The 20,466-nt window shown below is 39.9% G+C and overlaps 1 protein-coding gene across 2 annotated transcripts in view; it reads right to left on the reverse strand.

Moving 5' to 3' along the window:
* Positions 1-279: 279 nt before the first annotated feature.
* SNCA (synuclein alpha) overlaps positions 280-20,466 on the reverse strand; it is a gene marked incomplete at its 3' end in the record, with an annotated part of 68,969 nt that continues 48,782 nt past the window's right edge. Inside the window, exons 4-5 of one of the 2 annotated variants that reach the window (XM_080628165.1) lie at positions 1,298-1,387; positions 280-312 (exon numbers count right to left, since the gene is read on the reverse strand). In XM_080628165.1, coding sequence (XP_080484291.1) covers positions 280-312; positions 1,298-1,387 — 123 coding nt within the window. The remainder of the gene's footprint in view (positions 313-1,297; positions 1,388-20,466) is intronic. The other variant, XM_080628166.1, reaches the window with a different exon arrangement.

Consider the following 20,466-nt stretch of genomic DNA (forward strand, 5'->3'; position numbering starts at 1 on the left):
TTAATATTTTCTTTGTTAACTTTTAAACTTGAAGCCACAATATCCACAGCACAACAATAACCCTGCCAACCAGCTTTCATTTCAGCAGGAGGGAAATGCTGAAACGAGGCGGATGCAGTCACAGATACTCCAATCATTGCTGATGGAAGACTTCAAAATACACTGTAAAAACTGTAAAAAAATTTTACGACTGGGCACATTGGAACTCAGCACTTGTACAGGATGGGATGTCTTTAGTAGTTAGTAGATTTCAGGAGATACAAAGGAAGGAAAGGACTCTCATGCTTCAGGTTCATAGTCTTGATACCCTTCCTAATGAGGAGAGCAGAAATCAGTGCTACTAGTACTTTAGATAAATGCACTCTACCTTCACTGTTTGTTCTAGTCCAAGTGGATTCAATACCAGAATATTATGGATTTTCATGTGATCAGGATCTTGCCATTTTTTATTGTTTTGTTCCAGATACTGTGGTTGTGGTATATGCAAGAGAATTAGGCTTTTACACTGATTAACACATCATTCAGCTAATGCTGCCAGGAACACACAAGGCTACCCATGGCAATTCCCTTGGAGAGGGAGGACTCTCTGAGCTGAACAGCACACTAGGTGCTGCAGAGACTCGTATAAGCCAGTAGATCATTTAAATATGTGTTTAACTACAGTTACCTGATCAGCCCTCCTAATTTCAGTGATATTCAATGTCAGCGATGAAGCGTGCCTTCAAGTTTTTTACTGGATCATGGCCTAAATATTTTATACCTCTGATTTGCAGCCTAATTATCTATACTGCTGTGAAACTGCCACTCCAACTACCAATGCATCATGCCAAACACTGTATAGTAAGGTTTTAGATAGCAGGTTCATGAAAAAACCAACAAGATAATTTACTCATACAATTGCATGAACTTAAGAGTATAATACTGAATTATCGTGCTTTGCAAAGTGTGATGCTTTGATAAATGGCCAAGCTATTAAAACAATCTAGGAAGATAAGATGCAGTTTTTCCCAGATGCCCTATCAAAACTTAAGAAAAAGATACAAGGTTACTGCAGATTACTCAGAAACTCACACCTCAAGTGTTTCAAAACATACACAATATTTTCCTGGTAAACTTTCTCACTACCAAGAAAGCAATGGATTTTCTGATTCCCAGATCTTGGCCAAAGTGACCGTGCTTCTGCTGTGCCCTTGCAGCTCACAGCATCATACATTTGCCTGTGCCAGGCAAATGTAATTTAAGCATGCATCCCCCTTTCTCCTACATGCATGCACAGCAAATACAACAACATATTTACCTCTGGAGGCATTTCATAGGCCTCATTCCCAGGATCCACAGCAACATTGGTATTATTCACCATTCCCTCCTGCAGGAAACCTTCTTCATTCTACATTTAAAACAGGGAGAGAAAAGTGATAAACTAACTGCTTGTCATTCCTCCCCATCAGTAGTTGACTTCTTGGCCTGTCCCTTGGTTGCAGGATGTTGCCAGGGGTTGTGAATAGCTCCAGAGAGATTTTCTCCATGTTCCACAGGGGTATCCATGGGAATGACTACCATCATCTTTCCAAATAGCTGATATCCCATTTCTTTGTTGCTGTGGACAGGCCAAGAAGTCAATCTGAACAAAAGCACAGTACCACCACCAACTTGCTGAATAGCTTTGGAAAATATTTTAATCCCACATAAAATGCTTTGGTCAAGTGATGAACCAAACCACAACAAGTTTTGTTTTGCTCCTTAAGAGACATAGTCCCATACAAACTGTTTAAGTAGGTTATCACATTAATTTCTGTTTAACTACTTGGGGGAATATAGTCACAGGTATGCAAAAGGAGTTGTAAAAGCAGGCCAGACGACTTGGGTAGTATCAAGACATACAAATGAAATGGTTAATTCAACTTGGTGTTTTTAATGTTAGTAATTCAATTATATATTTTTTAATGTTATAGACACTTCAATTCTCCCATAAGTCATTGTTTATTTAACAGTTTTAGCCCTTTTACAGTAAATTTCAAAGCAGCCAAAAAAGGGAGAACTATTATAACTCAGACTATTGCATGCTGGTTTTTACTTCAGTTTTAGAACCTAACTGTATTGGGAAAAGGTTTTTTCCTTTCATGGGTCACACTTCTATATGCGCTACTATGTCAACCGGCATGTTAATCTGTGCAGTATCAGCATATGATACAGTGTGCAGTATTAGCGTACAATACTCAGCTTTTTACACTTTCTTCCACGACTGACCATTACAGAAGCACTTCTATTTTGAAGAAATTTGTATAAATGCCTCTGGAATTAATGACATGCAATGGTGATAATATGGTGAAAAATGGTGAATAACGTGCTGAGTAAGTTTACTTAAGTGTTGTCCTAGAACTATAGATACTATTTACTATCGGAAACAAAAATTATAAACAGAAAAAAACCCCACAAACCCAAACCATTCCAAATGGGCCAATTCCTGTAGTAGCTGTTACTACAGAAGTTCACCGAGAAGAAACATGAACTTTGCCAGAACAATGACCACTGGAGTTCATCCTGAACTGTAAGAAAATTGGTATGAAAACATGCAGAGTAGCTCAGTGACCACGCTGATTTATACGAGTTGACAATCTAGACAAAAATGCACTTAAAAAACATTACACACATTCAGGAAGAAATTCACTTCAAAAAACCCTTCAGGTTGGTAGCATAGACGTAAGTACAAAATTAAGTAAGTCACAAACAAGACTAACGAGGTAATTCTTCAAAGTCTATAATTGATAGGATTGTGATGATAATTATATTTAGGATATAGATAAGCTGAGGATAAGAGAAGCTAAACCTGAAACTCATCTCTGCAAGTTTAACACCAAATAGAAAATAATACAACAGGTGGCACTAAACCCTCTTCACCTTCACACCGTTGTTTATCATGCTTCTGCTGTTCACAGTTTGCTGTGTATCATCTCCCTCTCTGGTTTAACCAGGTGACCTTAATCATAATACTCTGCTCCTCACCTGCTGCATCTCTCCACTCACAAATTGTGCCTTTATCTGCCAGATACAAATCCTGTTCTTCCTTGGTTTGGTCATCTCTCCTGGCACTGATGCATGTGCATGTACACGTTTTTCACCCTCAAAGTCCATGATGTGCAGAATTCATTTCCACAATGTGAATTCTTCTATCTCTTACTTCAGACTGTAAAAGGTCCAGTATGAAGTTTTCTGGTGCCAGTTCTTCTCACTGGGGCCAGATATGCTTTCTCCTCTACATGTAAACAGCATAATCTTTGTGGAGTTAATGCCTACTATTCTGCCAAGTTGACTCCATGCACGGGCCTGCCATCAGTTAACACTCTGCCTTGCTCTATGGCTTAGATAACATGGACAAACTCCAAAATCCCTGGTGTCAGGGACACCAGTGAATAAGCTTGCCAACATCCTTACTTAGGCCTGTGTCTTCCAGAAGAACTAGTAATTTTGGGTGTTAAATATGACAGGTTATTTTTCGAGCATGAAATTATCAGAAAAACAGGGCGTAATTACAATTCTCCCCCAGCTTATCAAAACACTCAAGCTCCTAGGATTATTTGATGCACAATATTTAATATCCAGCTTCTAAACAAATTTTTAGGAGTATTTATGCCGGTTTACTTTTATGACAAGTAACATCAATCCTTATCAACTTCAACTGAAAGAGCTAAATAATGTGTACAAAGCAAATTTGAAAGCTATTACTGTGCACTCGATCTCACGTATCCGCTCTAAGGACCTACAGTTCCAGTCTACTGCTCTCTTGTTTGATCTAAGATATAATTTAATTTCTGCTTCCCCCTATCATTAAGGAACAGCTTTGGCCAACAATCGCTACATCAAGAAAAACTGCATCCAAAATCAGTCTTGAGGTTGCACAAAGAAGAAAGCATGCAGTTTAATGTGAACCGTAGCAGGAGAACAGATGGCAAGTGAAACTGCCATGACCATTATTTACAATGAAGAAAAAGATTTGCCAGACAGATTTCAAAGAGCTTCAAAGCTTGTACACTGTTCGTTAGGAACCTCTGCCAAGGGTCTGGACTGTCCATTGGCATTACAGAGACACAATGCCTTAAAAAAGCTGAATTTATCATCTTCCCAAACTCCTTCAGCAAATTCAGGATGGAGATTCTTCTGCAGCTTTCAACCACAACACTAGTATTTTTTCTAATGAAGCAAACCAGAAGCCATATCAAATCATCAAAGGGACTGTTTTCCTGAGAAAGACATACCACCATTGTTTAGCCGGTAACAGTAACACAAACATCACCTATCATGTTGATGTCACTGCAGTTCAGATAAGAATGATATTACTCAAGGTCACATTTGTTACCATTAAATGTATAGCATAGGTGACCACATCACTTTAAATACTAGTGCATTCTGCTTCTGGTGTACTTGTCACTCTGAAGTATCACAAAGGTAAACACCCACCCCCAGTAATACAGAGTCATTAAAGGTACACTTTGTACCATTATTTATCTCCCTTAAAAAAAAAGAAATGCAATTTTACATTCTCATGATCAATAACTCCATAACCTAACTCAGTTACGGAAGAGAAAAAACACCCAACAGACCAATTCTTATCTTAGTACGAAAGACACGTTTTTCTCTTGAAGCTGTCACCTCTATTCTTAAACCATTTAGGAGGGCATTTCCAGAGGGAAAGCTTTTTATTAGTTCTGAAAAGCTAAACATAAGATTCTCAGCGATTAAGTCAGTTCTTCATTGAGGAGAATGAGCTCTACTGCAGGGAAAACACTTTAAAAAGGGAAAACTATAACTCACACAATAAACAAGGTGTTCGAAGAATGGCAAGTTGAGGATGCCTGCTTGTCCCCTGAAGATTCCCTTCAGAAAAACTAAATACCCACCTCTATCTCAGTTTGGAGCATGATCACTCTGGGTACGACTTGTATTTATACATAGAACCATAGAATAGTTAGGCTTGGAAAGGACTTTAAGATCATCCAGTTCCAAACCCCCTGCCATGGGCAGAGACACCTCACACTAAACCATGTCACCCAAGGCCTCATCCAACCTGGCCTTGAACACTGCCAAGGATGGAGCATTCACAACCTCCCTGGGCAACCCATTCCAGTGCCTCACCACCCTCAAAGTAAAGAATTTCTTCCTTATATCCAATCTAAACTTCCCCTGTTTGAGTTTTAACCCGTTACCCCTTGTCCTGTCACTACAATCCCTAATGAATAGTCCCTCCGCAGCATCCTTGTAGGCCCCCTTCAGATACTGGAAGTATGCTATAAGGTCTGCATGCAGCCTTCTCTTCTCCAGGCTAAACAGCCCCAACTTTCTCAGCCTGTCTTCATACAGGAGGTGCTTCACTCCCCTGATCATCCTCATGGCCCTCCTCTGGACTTGTTCCAACAGTTCCATGTCCTTTTTATATTGAGGACACCAGAACTGCACACAATACTGCAAGTGAGGTCTCACAAGAGCAGAGTAAAGGAGCGGGATCACTTCCTTCGACCTGCTGGTCACGCTCCTTTTGATGCAGCCCAGGATACGGTTGGCTTTCTGGGCTGCGAGCGCACACTGAAGCCAGCTCATGTTAAGTTTCTCATCGACCAACACCCCCAAGTCCTTCTCCGCAGGGCTGCTCTGAATCTCTTCTCTGCCCAACCTGTAGATGTGCCTCGGATTGCTCCGACCCAGGTGTAGGACCTTGCACTTGGCATGGTTAAACTTCATAAGGTTGGCATCAGCCCACCTCACAAACGTGTCAAGGTCCCTCTGGATGGCATCCCTTCCCTCCAGCGTATCAACCGAACCACACAGCTTGGTGTCATCGGCAAACTTGCTGAGGGCGCACTCAATCCCACTGTCCATGTCACCAACAAAGATGTTGAACAAGACCAGTCCCAACACCAATCCCTGAGGGACACCACTAGTTACCGGTCTCCAGCTGGACATTGAGCCATTGACCACAACTCTTTTGTGTGCAGCCATCCAGCCAGTTCTTTATCCACCGAGTGGTCCACCCATCAAATTGATGTCTCCCCAATTTAGAGACAAGGATGTCGTGTGGGACAGTATCGAATGCTTTGCACAAGCCCAGGTGGATGACGTCAACTGCTCTGCCCCTGTCCATCAGTTCCGTAGCCTCATCATAGAAGGCCACCAAATTGGTCAGGCAGGATTTCCCCTTAGTGAAGCCATGCTGGCTGTCACCAACCACCTCCTTGTTTTTCATGTGCCTTAGCATGCCTTCCAGGAGAATCTGCTCCAAGAGTTTGCCAGGCGTAGAGGCGAGATTGACTGGTCTGTAATTCCCCCGCTCATCAGTCCTGTGCCCTCAATTTCTCATACAGATATTGTGGGAGGACTTTTTATCTAGCAGAAAGTTCTAAGTCCACAATTAATTCTATACACAAAAATAAGCTAACACATGCCCCTAACACATAACAACAAAACATGAGAAAAACCAGTTAATTTCAACAAAATAATTATAAACTCAATGAACACTGGTTGCACTACATCACTTGCCAGTCTGTAATGAGTGTTTTATAATTATTAACTAGTTGCAAAACATGATAAGAGGCACTATGGAAAAAGCAGTGAACTAGAAGAGGAAAAAAGCTGGTTCACAAGATAATTTTGGTACACCTCTTTTGTAAAGACCTTTAAAGTCCCTTGAGACCCTTAACAAAATATTTCATGCAAAGCATTTTTAACTTAGTCCAGTTGTACGTGCACACCAGCTGGTACCTGGTGGAGCATGAAATAAAAAATAAAATCAAAGAAATGAATCCAATAGCATTAGTACCTTGCAAAATTACCATCTGCTGACAGATTACAGTAAGGGTAGTATTGCCTTGTACTCTACTTCCAAGCCCTGTTGCATACCAAGAACAGAAATGGCAGAGAGGTAGGATGCAACGCTTGCTGAACAAGCCCAAATAGTGCTTTCTCAACTGAACAGGAGAAAGGACAATCCCATTAGGGAATTTGATGTTTCCGAAGCTCATCATGAGTTCTGAGTAGCTCACCTGGAGAAGCCATGCCTGCTTCCTGCCTGCCTGTGAGGCATGGTCATGTAAGCTCATATGTTAAGTCTAGACAACTTCTAGTGAATTACTGAATATGTTGTTACAGTCTAGATAACTGTACTACTAAACTGCCTTTATTGCTACACCATTGTTTAGAGAGAAATTGATTATCCCTAAAGCTGTTGGTCTTATGCATGTTACTGCATCCTAAACCTATAATTCATAAGGGCTGCCTTAAGCCCTTACAACTGGTAACTGAATATCTAGCCTGACTAAATCCATTTCATTTTGGTATGTAAAAACCCTGTAAAAGAGCTTTCCTCAAGGACTGTCATTATATGGCAAACTTGAAGAAAAATTTTGGGATTTGTTTTGTATACCCTCAAGGACAGCTGTTATACATACTGTGTAAATTCACCTCTTGCTACAAGCTGAATAGCAATTTGCCATGCCAATGGAATTAAAATTCACCTTTGAAAGGAAAATATTTGGTATTCTTTTTATCCACCAAGCATCGGAATACTTAGGGTTTGGATATTGGACCTAAGTGAACACATACTTGTCTTTTCAATTTGGTAATTTAATTTTTACAGGTATTTTGACCATAAAGTCCAATTTACCTGGTGGGAGCAAATCACTTGAACAGAACAGCAAACTCTCAACAACATGCAAAACAAAGATATGCTAAAAGGCCTCAGTTTATTTACTTTTCTAGTCCTAAGGTACAAAACACATGGAGTTGACTGGTTATAACCAAGCTGCCAGGTCAGCTTAGGATGCTCTAAAGGTTTGCTCACTTAATACAGTAGTCAGTGCCTCCAAGCCTCAGGTGCAAATGACAAAGCATGAGCATCAGTCTAGTGGTTTTACTTCAAAGATACAGAGAGGAAACATATCTATTCACTAGCTAGAAAGATGTAAACTGTTTTAATTGTCACTAAGCTGAAAACCTAAGTGAATGAAATGATGAGAAATCATTATGCATGAAGAAAACTAGCTGTTCCAGTGCACAACTCATTTAGAATATCAATAATGAAATGGGACTAGAGCCCTTCTTCTCCTTAAATGGACAGTGGAAGTGAAGAAGAAACATTTAATTAAACAAATAATTATCAGCATGATAACAGAATTTCAATGAAAGGCTAACACAGTGCTTGCAAGTGCTACAGGCTGCATTTTGATTTATGTTTTTATGCCAGTCAGTTGGCAATAACAAAAGTGAAGTGGATAAAGACTGAGGCCTATGGAAAGACAAAAAATGTGAAGACTGTCTACATATTTGTGGTTATATGTGCATCTTGGTGTCTATAAATAGCTGAAAAGACTTGCTGCTTACAACAATTTATGAAGTGCTGTAAATGCCTAGAAAATCTAAATTTCAATACAACACAGATTGTGCGATATTTTTGATCTCTTCCTTTAAAATTCCCTGTTTAGTATTACTTGTAAAGATGAGACTCAGTTCAGAGTATAACAGGAACGTTTCTGTGAGCAATCAACTGTACTCAAACTCAGAATAATTTTTTGCATTAACCAGGCTGGTAAAGTACCTAATTAGAGCTCTGATAGGTTATTTGCTGATAAATGGCAGTGATTTACATGAAGAACCTGCCCATTGCCCAGGTCAGACCAGCAGGTCATACAAGTTCTAAAATGATGGACATCTGCATTAATTCCAGGTGACTTAAAAGAAGAGGCTGCCTAGGGGCTGAGTCAAGGTGCCAGCAGTAACACATGTAAATGCACCCAGAGCACAGAGTCCTTTCAGCTTTATCCTTTTCAGCTTCCAAAATCTACGGTGACATTGATAACTCCACAGGTAGGGAAAGAAAAAGCTGGAGCTTTAGAAAGACTTCCGTAGTTGCTAATTGAAAAATAGCGATAATGATTCTATGGTAACTAAACTTCACATTAGAGAGATGTCACACCTGTGCCTCACTTGATATTCTTCTGAGCAAGGTAGAGAAGCATAGGTCAATAAAAATATTTTAGGGTAATTGATCTGTTGGTCTAATCCAGTCTGAGGGTGCCTTCTCCTGAATACAGAAATCAGCCTACACAATGCACTTTGCTAGGGATGTTGGGAGATCCCAAAGATCAGCAGCAGGAGTGATCACATTTTAAAACAGAGAGGAAAGATGAAGGAACCTGTTAGGAAAGCACAAGTGAACTAGATTCATATGATCATAAAGGAATCAACTGAACTAGAAGTCTTTAAGAACAGCCTGGCTCTACATGTGTCAGGAGCAACATGGGATTAGCTAAACCTGTCTGTCCCCCTGCAGCAATGGAGGATTCCCCAATCTGTATGAACCTATCACCAAGAACAAACTCCAAGGATGATACCTGAGATTTGTATCCATTAAATAAAACTAGAACATAAGTACCTTGTGATCTTGACTGATCTCTTTAAAGCATCCCTTCAATTCCAACCTATTACAACGCTACCTAGCTGGGGAACTTTAAAACATGTTTCTTCCAAGGAAGAAAGCAGCACTTGCTCTCAGAAACACCTGAAACAATTTTTTGAAGTTCTTATATATTTTTTTAAACTATATAAAGGTTTCAGGAGTATTTCTTGCAACTGTGATCTATTCAGCAGATCAAATACTACAGAAGACTAGAAAGTCAGACTGCATTTTTAAATTTATATTCCTGAGCTATCCCTTTTCACCCAGAACAAGTATACAGCTCAGAGCTTTCTCTTGCATTGGGAAAGTTAGCATGAAACACAAGCATCACAAACATCTCTTCAGCTTATTCTTCTCCCGTAAAAGAAGAAATGATTCTTTTGAAGTAAGTGGAAAGAAATATTTAAGAAAGTTTGCTTAGTAAGGTGTAGGAGAGGAGACTCCTAAAGGATTAGTACCTAAATACGCAGTACTTGAGTACATGTGTTTTCTTTCCTTACTCCTCTGGCAATGTTACCATTATCTTTGCTTTTCATTTCTGACATAGATGAAGTAAAGCACCAGACTGAAGTCTGCTGTCCTCTACTGCCTGAGAGTGGAGTTCAAAGCAAAACCACCTTTCTTCTGCTCTTATCTATATGTTAAAATAAGCCTGGTATAACTTTTCACCTTACTAAGCCATCTTTGTACTCATATCTGTACCACTGAACACCCTGTCTCTTTTCAGACATCTGCTGCTGTTCCAAAACAGCATAAAAGTACCATAAAAATCTTTACTACTTCATATATAGAAAATGGTAAAAGTGCAAGTTTGGATGACCTAGAGGAGTCACCTCTGGTTTAGGCAGGTTCAGCTTTCCCTAAATCATTCGCAACAGATGTCTGGGGAAAAGACACCTTTAAAGCCTTCAGTGACAAAAATTCCACAGCATACCCAGGCAATCTAAATCCTGCACTTACTGTAACCATTAGCATCTTTCCCGGTGTCTAACCTTGATATCCCTCAGCACCATTTAGTGCCAGTATCTCTAGTGTTGTTCCCAGTGGACACAGTCCCCTTTCTCTCTGTGAAAGGGTTTGATATTGGAAGAAACTGTGATGCTAACTCATTCCAGTCTTCTGTGGACTAACCCAGCTTGTTCTGTCCACACAATGCAGCCAGAAAAAAATCTCCTGAGCATTCAGTAACCTGTATTTCATTGTAGTCTTAGCTAGAGTTGGGATGTGGCTGCTTGGTGTTTGAAGCAGTCAAGTAGGGCAGAGACTGCTTGCTCATCAGGCTGGTGGAGGAAAAGGAGGGCAAGCCCCAGTGGTGTCTAATGTGAGAAGACTATCTGAACCAGTGTTGGCTCACAGTCTCCTCAGCCACAGATTAAGCTTCAAAGGGGAACTGTTACTGCACCATTTTAACCAGTCTTCTATTAATAAACTCTGTCAAACCACCTGAAATTAAAACGCAGAGCTGCTTTTAATGGATCAAAGCAGCATAGAATGATAGTCAACAGAATTGTCAGAATGGCACTTTTCTTCTGGTACTTTCTTACTATTAATCACAGTAGCCCCCAGAACTTCACCAGCTAAGCAGGGGCATTCCCTCTCCAACTGGGAATACAGTGGAGTGACAGCAAAGCAATCAACGTGAACTGCTACAGTTCACAAGAAAGCGTTGGCCCTCAGCCACAAGGAGCATAACAAAAGGGAAATATCCTCTTCTTCACATCTGTTTTTACAACTTGACAGAAGGGACTCTAATCATACTCCAAGTATCACCCCATTAATATGTAAGCATATGACAAAAAAAATGATGCATACAAGACCATAGAGGTAGCACACCAAAAAATAGTTCAGGTAAATTCTGTTCACTAAATCCACAAGGGCAAGTAAAACCACATTTCTGTCAGTAAGTTTTGAGTGAAATACTGCTTAGCATGTGCACTCATTATACCCTTTACTTTGGGGATAAATAGAAAAAACCAAACCCAACCTACTTCTCAACTTCATGGCATAACGGTCAGCTACACGTGATTTACAGATGTGCAGATCAAGTTGTGGAAGAATAATTCCATGCATGTCATGTCAGTGAGACTGATTATCAAAATTTGTTCTATAGGGATGAGGGTGTTCAGTTAAAACAGAGGAGGAATTGAAAGTACACACATGGGAGATCAATTACAGTTGCTACAGCTCTTTCTCCTACAAGCTACATTTGCAGTTCCTGCAATAAACATTGATATGCTGCCCAGAGCAATACATCTTAAGCATTTATGTTCTCACTATGATGGAGCTTTTTCATAGTTTCAGCATTGAGGATGATGCAAAAAGACTGGCAGGACAAGTCCATCCTTCAGAAAGAGATGTGCATTTATGATATGACTCCCTGTGGTTTGAAAACAACAAAAAAGCCTATCTGCTACCAGCCATAAAGATGTTTCTCTACACGTGCTACTTGCTGAATGTTTAGATAAGAATAAGAGCCAGGTCTTGAGATCACCCATGCAGATCTGAACACAATTCACTTGCATGACTGCCACAGCTGGGTGCCCAAATGTTTACAAATGCTCAAGCAGTATCAGTTAGATACCCAGCTGGTGAATTTATTCTCAAATGCCATTTCAGAAATGAGCCATACTAGGAAACACTTATGTGGAATACAAGGCTAAAAGTAAATGTAGTTTGCCATGAACAAATGAACTGAATGACATTCAGCAGTATGCTACATCATCATCTTTTAATAATCATTTCCAAATCATTTTATTTCAGTTATCTGAATTATAAGTATTTGTGCATTCCCATCACAGGAATACTTCAATGGCTGTCAATAAAGTATGATATTTTTTGTAGTGGTTTAGCATAAACCCAGTTGACGTGTTTACTATTTCACAATAAGCATTGTTCAACAAGCAGATTCAATGAGGAAACCATACTACTGAAAATAGCAGGGATTCCTGTTATACATGTGTGTAATTTCTGTAAGAGCAGGCAACAACCAACTGCTTCGTATTCTTTTGTTTAGTTGTTCATTTGCCAAGAGCTATCCAAGAAAGGCAGCGGCATTAGAAATTGCAACAGAAACTGCTCTAATGTTATTTATCTCTTTTTACACTTGAAACATTCCAAACACATGCGAAGTGTGGATACTTAGTGGGATACATTTACCTGAATGGGAGACACTTTTGCCAGGATGTGCCCTGGACCATCTGGCATCCTCAAAAAGCCATTTAGAGAGTAATAGCTAGTACCACAAATATTCAGAAACTTTTCTGAATGGATTCTTGCAGAAAAGGAATTCAACACATTCTCTGCAACAACGACAACAAATGTGTACCATACGTAAGCAATCTGATAAGAGAAGCTTAAAATAACATTACTAATGAAAGCTTAAAAGCTGATCTACTTGAACTTGAATTATTTTTACACGTTTAGATTCAGATAAGCCCTGATTCAGCAAATGATTTTCAAGCATACACTGAAGCACGTAGTTAGTTCACTGGAAGTCAAAGCTTTTACGTAGGTTTAATATTAAAATAACACTGTAGTGAATCAAGCACTAACTTCAGAAACCCGAAGTGTTTCAAGTGCCAAAGAACAAACTATTTAATATGATAAGGTACGACATTTTTGAAACCTGATGCAAACTCTTTTTATCCAGCAAGGCAGACAGTCTCAGCATTTATCCATCTGTAATTTACCAAATTAAATCAGTGACAAGAGAGCTCTTTTACTGTACCATCAATGCAATAGGAGCATTAAGATTCACATATAAAGGGAAAGCATTCAAGCAAAGTGTGTTCCTAATACATGTTCCAATAGCCCCATGGAAACCAAGATTTATGTAAAGAAAGCAAACTTTGGAGACAATGTTCTCACGACTATTCACTGCAGGAACAGAACCCCTTCAGCACTGAAGTAACTTTTTTTATACATTGCTGCTGATTACCCTGTGCAAAAGAAAAACGCTCCAGTGCTTTGTGTTGTGTGGGTGATGCTCCCATTTCCCAACTGAATTAGGCCCAACATTTATAGCAAGGGTGAAGTGTTCTAAATCGGCTTGTATCGGTACAATGACTCAGTGATCACTGCACAAGTGGGAGGACTTCAAGCATTTAACATTGCTTCTCATAATTCTTTCTGTCACAAATGCAAATGTTAGAGAATTTAAATTCATTTTTATCTTGTCATTTTAAAATTCTAAAAGGGACCTTTGATCGTTCAGCAGCCTGTTAAGTATTTAGCAGTCAGGAAGAAAAGTTTTCCTCATCCATGATTGTTTAACTGGTTTGAAATCTAATACTAATTCCTCCATGTGAATACAATGTACCACCATGTGCCCATTTCTCCAGGGGAAAAAAAAAAATCAAATTAAAAATTGATCTGTCTCCTAAATTTTAAAGAAAAGAGAAGACAGGATTAATAATAGACAGAAGATGGGGTTGTGAACCCCATGAGCTACACAATCTGTATGCACAAAACATATGTACATCTTGGGGGCTTCTATGAAATAAATTTTAATTACTGTGTCTCCTTTCAAAGCCAGGTGCCTTGCAAATAGCGGCTGGAGACACTCAATGCATTGAATGAGAATTAAGACTATCCTCTTCAAAGGGATAGGATGCAAGTCCTGTAGGCCCCACTAACCTAAAGCACTTGAACATGTTAATCCCATTGAAGTGCATGTGATTGGTTTTCATCATAAGATTAATCACACACTGTGGAGATATGTATGGTTAACCAATGACCTGAAATTAAACACCTGGGAGCACTGAGATGTAACCAGCCCTGGTGCTTAGGCTTGCCTCTGTCACCAGCCTAGGAGAGATGGCTTCTCCACCCTCTCACACAAACCTTCTCCCATGCTTATTAGCCTGTCTGTGATACTTGATATTAATGACTCATCTACATTGTAAATCACCAGTTCAGACTTTTCATTAATCACCTGAAGCACACTGGCCACTGCAGTTTCCTCGGAGTCCCTGCTCTATGAATAATTCAGGCTTCAGCATTACAAACACTGGGAAGCAGTTTGTAGGTCAGGCTTTGCACTTCAGCAATGAATTTGTAACATCACAGAAAATATATTATGGATATTTGTTACCAGCCAAAATCTTGCTTTCAAAGAGTAGTTGTTATATTGCATGGGTGGCCAGGCAATCAGCTCTGGTGCATTCCCAGTGATGTGCTTGTACAGAGAATTAGTCCTGTATCACAGACCAGTCTGCCTTTCCTGTAGAAAAAGCACTGACTAGCTTGTTCAACAGAATGAAAACCCCAGAGTAAATATGAATGCACTGTACTGCAAACTGATATTTTTTTTTTTCCTTCAGAGGAAGAAGAAAAATCTCATTCAAAATATTCTGCACAAGGCACTATATGTTTTACATGAATGAGAAAGCCGCTGAGAAAAGCTACAGGTTGTGGGGAGGAGCGTTGAGTTCTGATGGACTATTGACACTTCCTCCCACATCCCTGCCACCACTAGGTTAGATTCAAAGCTCCTTCTTTACATCCCTTTCAATGAACTGTTTCTTAATTTTTCCTATAACATTCAAGCATTTTTATTAACACTAACTACAAAGTAACTTGGCCTCATACTCTAGATCAAAACAGGTTTCACACAATTTAACCAGGGCAAAGTGCACTCTCAGTGAAAAACTAGCAACGTGTAACTGATTTATGTCCACTGTCCACCCATCTGTTAACCCCATCAGTCTGTTCTCTGATAAACATCAAAACCGCTGTCAATCATGCAGACAACCCATGAGGCTTTACCACAGACACTAAAAGAATAACTCTCCCTTCTAACTTCTTAACAGAGATAAGCATATAATTTGATACAGAGATTAGAGCTCAGGCACAGTAGCACAAGAAACCTGATAGACATTTAAGTGATGCATCAAGGCTGTACCAGCCCTTGACATACTACTTTTTTAAAATACACATTTTCTAGGTATCTAGAACCACATTTTTGGTGGGTATATATCAGAGCAGTCACACTGACTTCAGACTCCACGACTGATCACTTATCTCTCTGATAGATCACTTATCTACCAAGACTGTAATTTACCCCCAATATTGCAACTCCAAAAGCAACATTCATCAAGGCTACAAATCTTGGAGAAGCTTTTACATGTTTCTAACACTCAGCTATAGGATTTAATTAACTGGAATATAAAACACTGATAATATTTCAGAGGAAGATGGGTCAATTATACAGTCACAGTGTCACTTGAATTCTCCCAGTACATACACATTAAAGAGTAGAAATGGTTCTGATTAGGCATAACTGTTGAACTACACTGTGTGAAGGCAGATAATTCTGATAGGGACTCAATTCTGAATGATCTCACTTGTTTTTCTGAAAGACAGAAGCTGCTCCACAGCAGCTGACGGAGATTTGGCTGTACACAAAGCAAAATTAAATGTATTAGCTGGTTTCTACAGTGAACATACCAGTGGAAAATGACACAAACCCCCAGGAACACTAAAACGTAGAAAACAAAATTCACATTAATGAATACGCAGACAGAGGCCCATGAAAAGAAAAAAACCAAAAAACCAATCCACAGGTAAATATTTTCTTAATATTACAAATCTGATGAACCTCTCCTGTGTTGAGGGAAAAGTAACTTCAAGTTAATGATGAGAGTGATCCTAGGAGAGGAAACATGCTTATTTTATCCATCTGTGAGGGCTCATGCTGCAGCTGTTCATCACTTCCTGGGCTTTACTCTGTGAAAAATAATAATCATGTGGAAATCTAGTCTCTCCCTTCTCAGCAACCACAGCTGAAACAGTTATTTGAATATTAGGTTTTGGGCTTGTGTGGCCTAGTAAAAATTCTTGTGTCACATCCACCGTAACTGCTTTTCACTGAGACCATTCTAAATGGTTTTATTTTATTTTGTTTAAAATCTGGTGAGAAATTTCCACCTAATATTATAAAACAGAGCTTTCAATACATCTCTCTGGGAGGATGCAGATTTGATAACAATGGGCCAGGAAAACATATGTGTCCAAAATCCTGCAGAAAAATTTTCTTGAACCACAAAGACTTTCTCAGATATTTCTGACTTCCATTAATACTCACTCCTTTTGCTTCCTACCACCAAGGCAAAACGTTTGCAGCTCTATCTGAAAGCTTCACAGCACCAACTGATTTGGTAATTCAGTTGTCACTCTGCAATGAGCAGCTAGCAATGTTTAATTTTAGGAATATTTCCCTGCAGTGTGACAGGCAAGAAAAATGGAAATAACTTACCTTCTGAATATATAAAATTAGTAAGAATATATTAAAAAATATCTGCACAGTAACACAGACATCAACTGAAAAAGCTTGTTTGTATCTTTCAGGGCACCGATTCCTAGGAAGTTGCTTAACTTCAGCTCAAATGGTCTGCTTCAGCCAAGCCAAAGGCACCCATCTTCATAAACGGCTCTCTCCACAAAGGAAGGGGAAAGCTTCTTTCCTGACTGTGGCTGCCAGACTGAGCTCACAAAAGCCTGTAAAACCACTGAGACTGGACATACCAGGCTAAGCAGGTAATTCCCTAGCACTCATGCCTTGGAAACACCATTTTTCATTCTTCAACTGTCTACAGCTAGTCTAAAGGAAGCATTCATTCCTCCTTTTTCCTGCCTAAAAAAACACCTTACTGGCACAGATGTGGCTGAGCATAGAAAACAATCTACTTTCACACATGATACATGTGAGCAACACATCTTGCTGTCAGACACCCACCGGAGACCTGAGCTAATTGCAGCAAGGGGGAGGCCAGAGCTGACAAAACTCCCAGCCCAGCTGAGCTCACATCTCAGGCAGCTTTACTTTTGGGTTCGAAATACGTTTTGTTTCCCCTTCTGCTTTTGGTTTTTAACACTTTAGGCTCACAAACTGCAAACCCAGCAGCCATGTGCTGTTGCCCACCCCTCAAAGTCACAGCTGCTCCACTGGATGGCCTCTCAGCAGGGACCTCACCGTCCTCATCTCACTGTGCTTTTCATCTTGGGTAAGAGCAGCCTTCCCAGGCCAGACTTGTTGCAATGAATATTCCTCTGTCATTACACAGGAAGTGATGAAGCTTCTCTCCTTCACATCCCTAAAGGACCACCTACTCTGCTCCAAGTCCTATGGTCACTGTGGAGGCTCTGTCAGTGCAACTTCTCCAGCATGCTGGCCTGCTAGTTGAAGACTACCAAAACGCAGTACTCACCAGACCTGCAATATCACTCAACACTCTAGCTTAGGGAACATCAGTGCTGTTGCTCCACCACTTTGATGTTATGTTTTAACTGATCTTTAGACTTGAAATGTCAGTGAATGTTTAAGTGTCCCAGCATGGTTAAGAGTACTTATCAAAATACTAAAGGAGCTTTCCAGTTCAAATAAAACAACTTTTTATCCCCTTGCACAATACATTTCTTTGCTTTAGTCACAGCAATCTGATGCTGCTCAATAGCCCGTATTTAAGCAATTGCAAATTAAAAGTTGTCTTTCCAAATGGGCGTTTAACAAAGTAATGAACTCTAGCTACTAAGCTTGCTAAAATGTTGAGCAAACTCACCCTGCAGAAACCCAAGATGGAGCTTCCAGTTGAAATTTTTGCTGCATTAGTTGTAAATATTGGGATCATGAAATGAGTCCGCCATTATTGATGTATCTATGCCAGCACCAAATCTCGTATTTCAGTTCTTCCACCAGTATAGTGTACTCTGAAAAACTTCTGTTAACTAAAACTACTGTTTTATTTTATTTATTTATTACTATAAAAGCTGTGATGACATTTGGGATAAAGTTCTTCAGAGAGCTATACCAGTATCTGTCTGCCTTCTAAATATAATCTCTCCTCAGACATCTACCATAACTTCTTGTGGTACACACAGAATCTGCTCAAGCTTTCCATACATTCAGCGATAGAGTTAATTTTGTGTTTGCCAGGTTGGGGATAGTATAGATGTGCCAGCACTTCTCAGGTAACATTTCTTTACTTTCCCATCAATTATTAAACTGTGTAGTTTAATTAGTTGTTTTCTCCCAGTGCCACACGACTTTTGAGGAAGAGCCCATTTTTAAGTTTGTAAAGTTCACAAGAAAAATCCACCCTTTGATACTTGCTCTTTACAAACTGCACTGAAGGAACTGGTTCCCAGTCCCTCAAGTGGACAACCTCTCTGCTTCCCAGACAGCCTCTTGATGTTCACTTGAAGTTCAGAGCGATGAGCTTTGCACTGCTACAAAGCCAAATAAGCCCAGAGGCTTGCCATGGGCATGAAGTCAAGGGCATGCCACGTTTACTTACAATTTCTGTTTTCTACAGGAAGCTTTGGAGCCAAAAGCTGAAAATTAAGTGCTCACATCTGATACAAAGCACTGCCTTACGAGTGCAAACAAATCTTTGCACGCATGCAGAGATACTTCAGGTACCATGTTGTGACATTAGCAGATGTGACCATAACACAACCTCTGCTTTGAAAAAATTATGATTTTTCTTTTTTTTTGTGAGAGAAGAAAAAGATTAAAATTCAGGTAATGTTCTTCAAAGGGCTACATTAGAGATACCAAGATAAGCAAAGCATTCAAAAAAATCATGCAACGCCATCTGCTCTCCTTTATCTTCTACCGTCTATCAGCGTTGACAGCGTTGCCAACATTAGTCACCCTCCTCATGATATTGGGTGTTTTTCTAATGCTATCAGCTCCCATTATCAAAATTACACAACTGCATTTTATTTAACACACATAAACAAAACTCCAAACACCTGATGCCTGAGAAAACCAGTGCAAGCCAGAAGATAAAAAAAGTAAGTTAAAACTATTTAGACAGATTTGGACTGGTAAAATTTATTATGATAGTAAGTACACTTCAGGGACTACTTTTCAAAGTAGCTCAGCTTTCACAGGAGTACCAAAGCGATAGCCAGACTTAAGATCCACGGTGGTATACTGAATCTTTCAAATATCTGTTTTAACTATGACCACAAAATATTGGAAAAATCCTGTTGCGAGGCCCATTTTTATATTGGCCTAGCTCTTGACAGAGAAATCAATTGAACTCTCTACCTTTGGAAACCAGGCAATGCTCAAACACTGAACCGCACATTGATCATAAGTCTCATTCCCTCCTCACTCAAGTGCAGCTCGCGTTAGCGTCTAGGAGAAAGGAGTGAAAGCTCTGCCTCTCCTGCCAACTTTACACTATGAGGATTACATGCTACTCAGCTGCTTCACACAGTTCTTATTTTTATGTAAAGTGAGGAAGGTTTTTTGCTATTCTGAAACAGAAAGTATGTCACCGCCACTGCCTGCTGATACCAGGGTGCAGCTCACGACACGCACTGTAGGCACTGGAGAGGTACCAGCCCACACTTGGCTGGCAGGTGGAGGGCAGCTTAAGGCAGTGATGCTCACAGGGGCTTTTCATCTGACTCAGCAAGACTGAGATGGGACCTGAGTGATTTGGGTCACTTTAGGTGTAGCCAGTACCTGGAAATTCTCCATTGCATCCCTGGCACAAGTGCCAACTAATACCTCAGACCCAGCCTTAGCCTTTAAGAAGATCCAAGATCTTTAACTCTGTCATCCTGCTTGTCTGTTTTAAGTGGAAACTGGGGGCTGTAATACATAAAATTACTCCATTCTGTGCACACTAAGTCATAGCCTGCATCTTTGCAGAATACTCCATGACTAATATCTGACTCATGTAAGGCCTGTATCACCAAGAACATTTATCACAGCCAGAAATCAGAGTACTTGCCCTCAGGTTGGAAGCTATTTTGATGTCCCATATGTTAAGGAAGAAATACACACAAACCCAGCCAGCAACCCAGAACCACACAGCCGTTCACTCACTCCCCACACTTCCTCCCCCTGCTCCCGGAGGGTTGGGGAGGAGAATCGAAAGAATATAACTCCCATGGGTTGAGATAAGAACAGGTTAATAACTAAGGTATAACACAAACCCACTACTGCTACCACCAATAATAATAATGATAAGGGAAATAACAAGAGAAGAGAATACAACTGCTCATCA

The sequence above is a fragment of the Psittacula echo genome, assembly GCF_963264785.1.
Source record: "Psittacula echo genome assembly, chromosome: 1".
Classification (NCBI taxonomy): Eukaryota; Metazoa; Chordata; class Aves; order Psittaciformes; family Psittacidae; genus Psittacula; species Psittacula echo.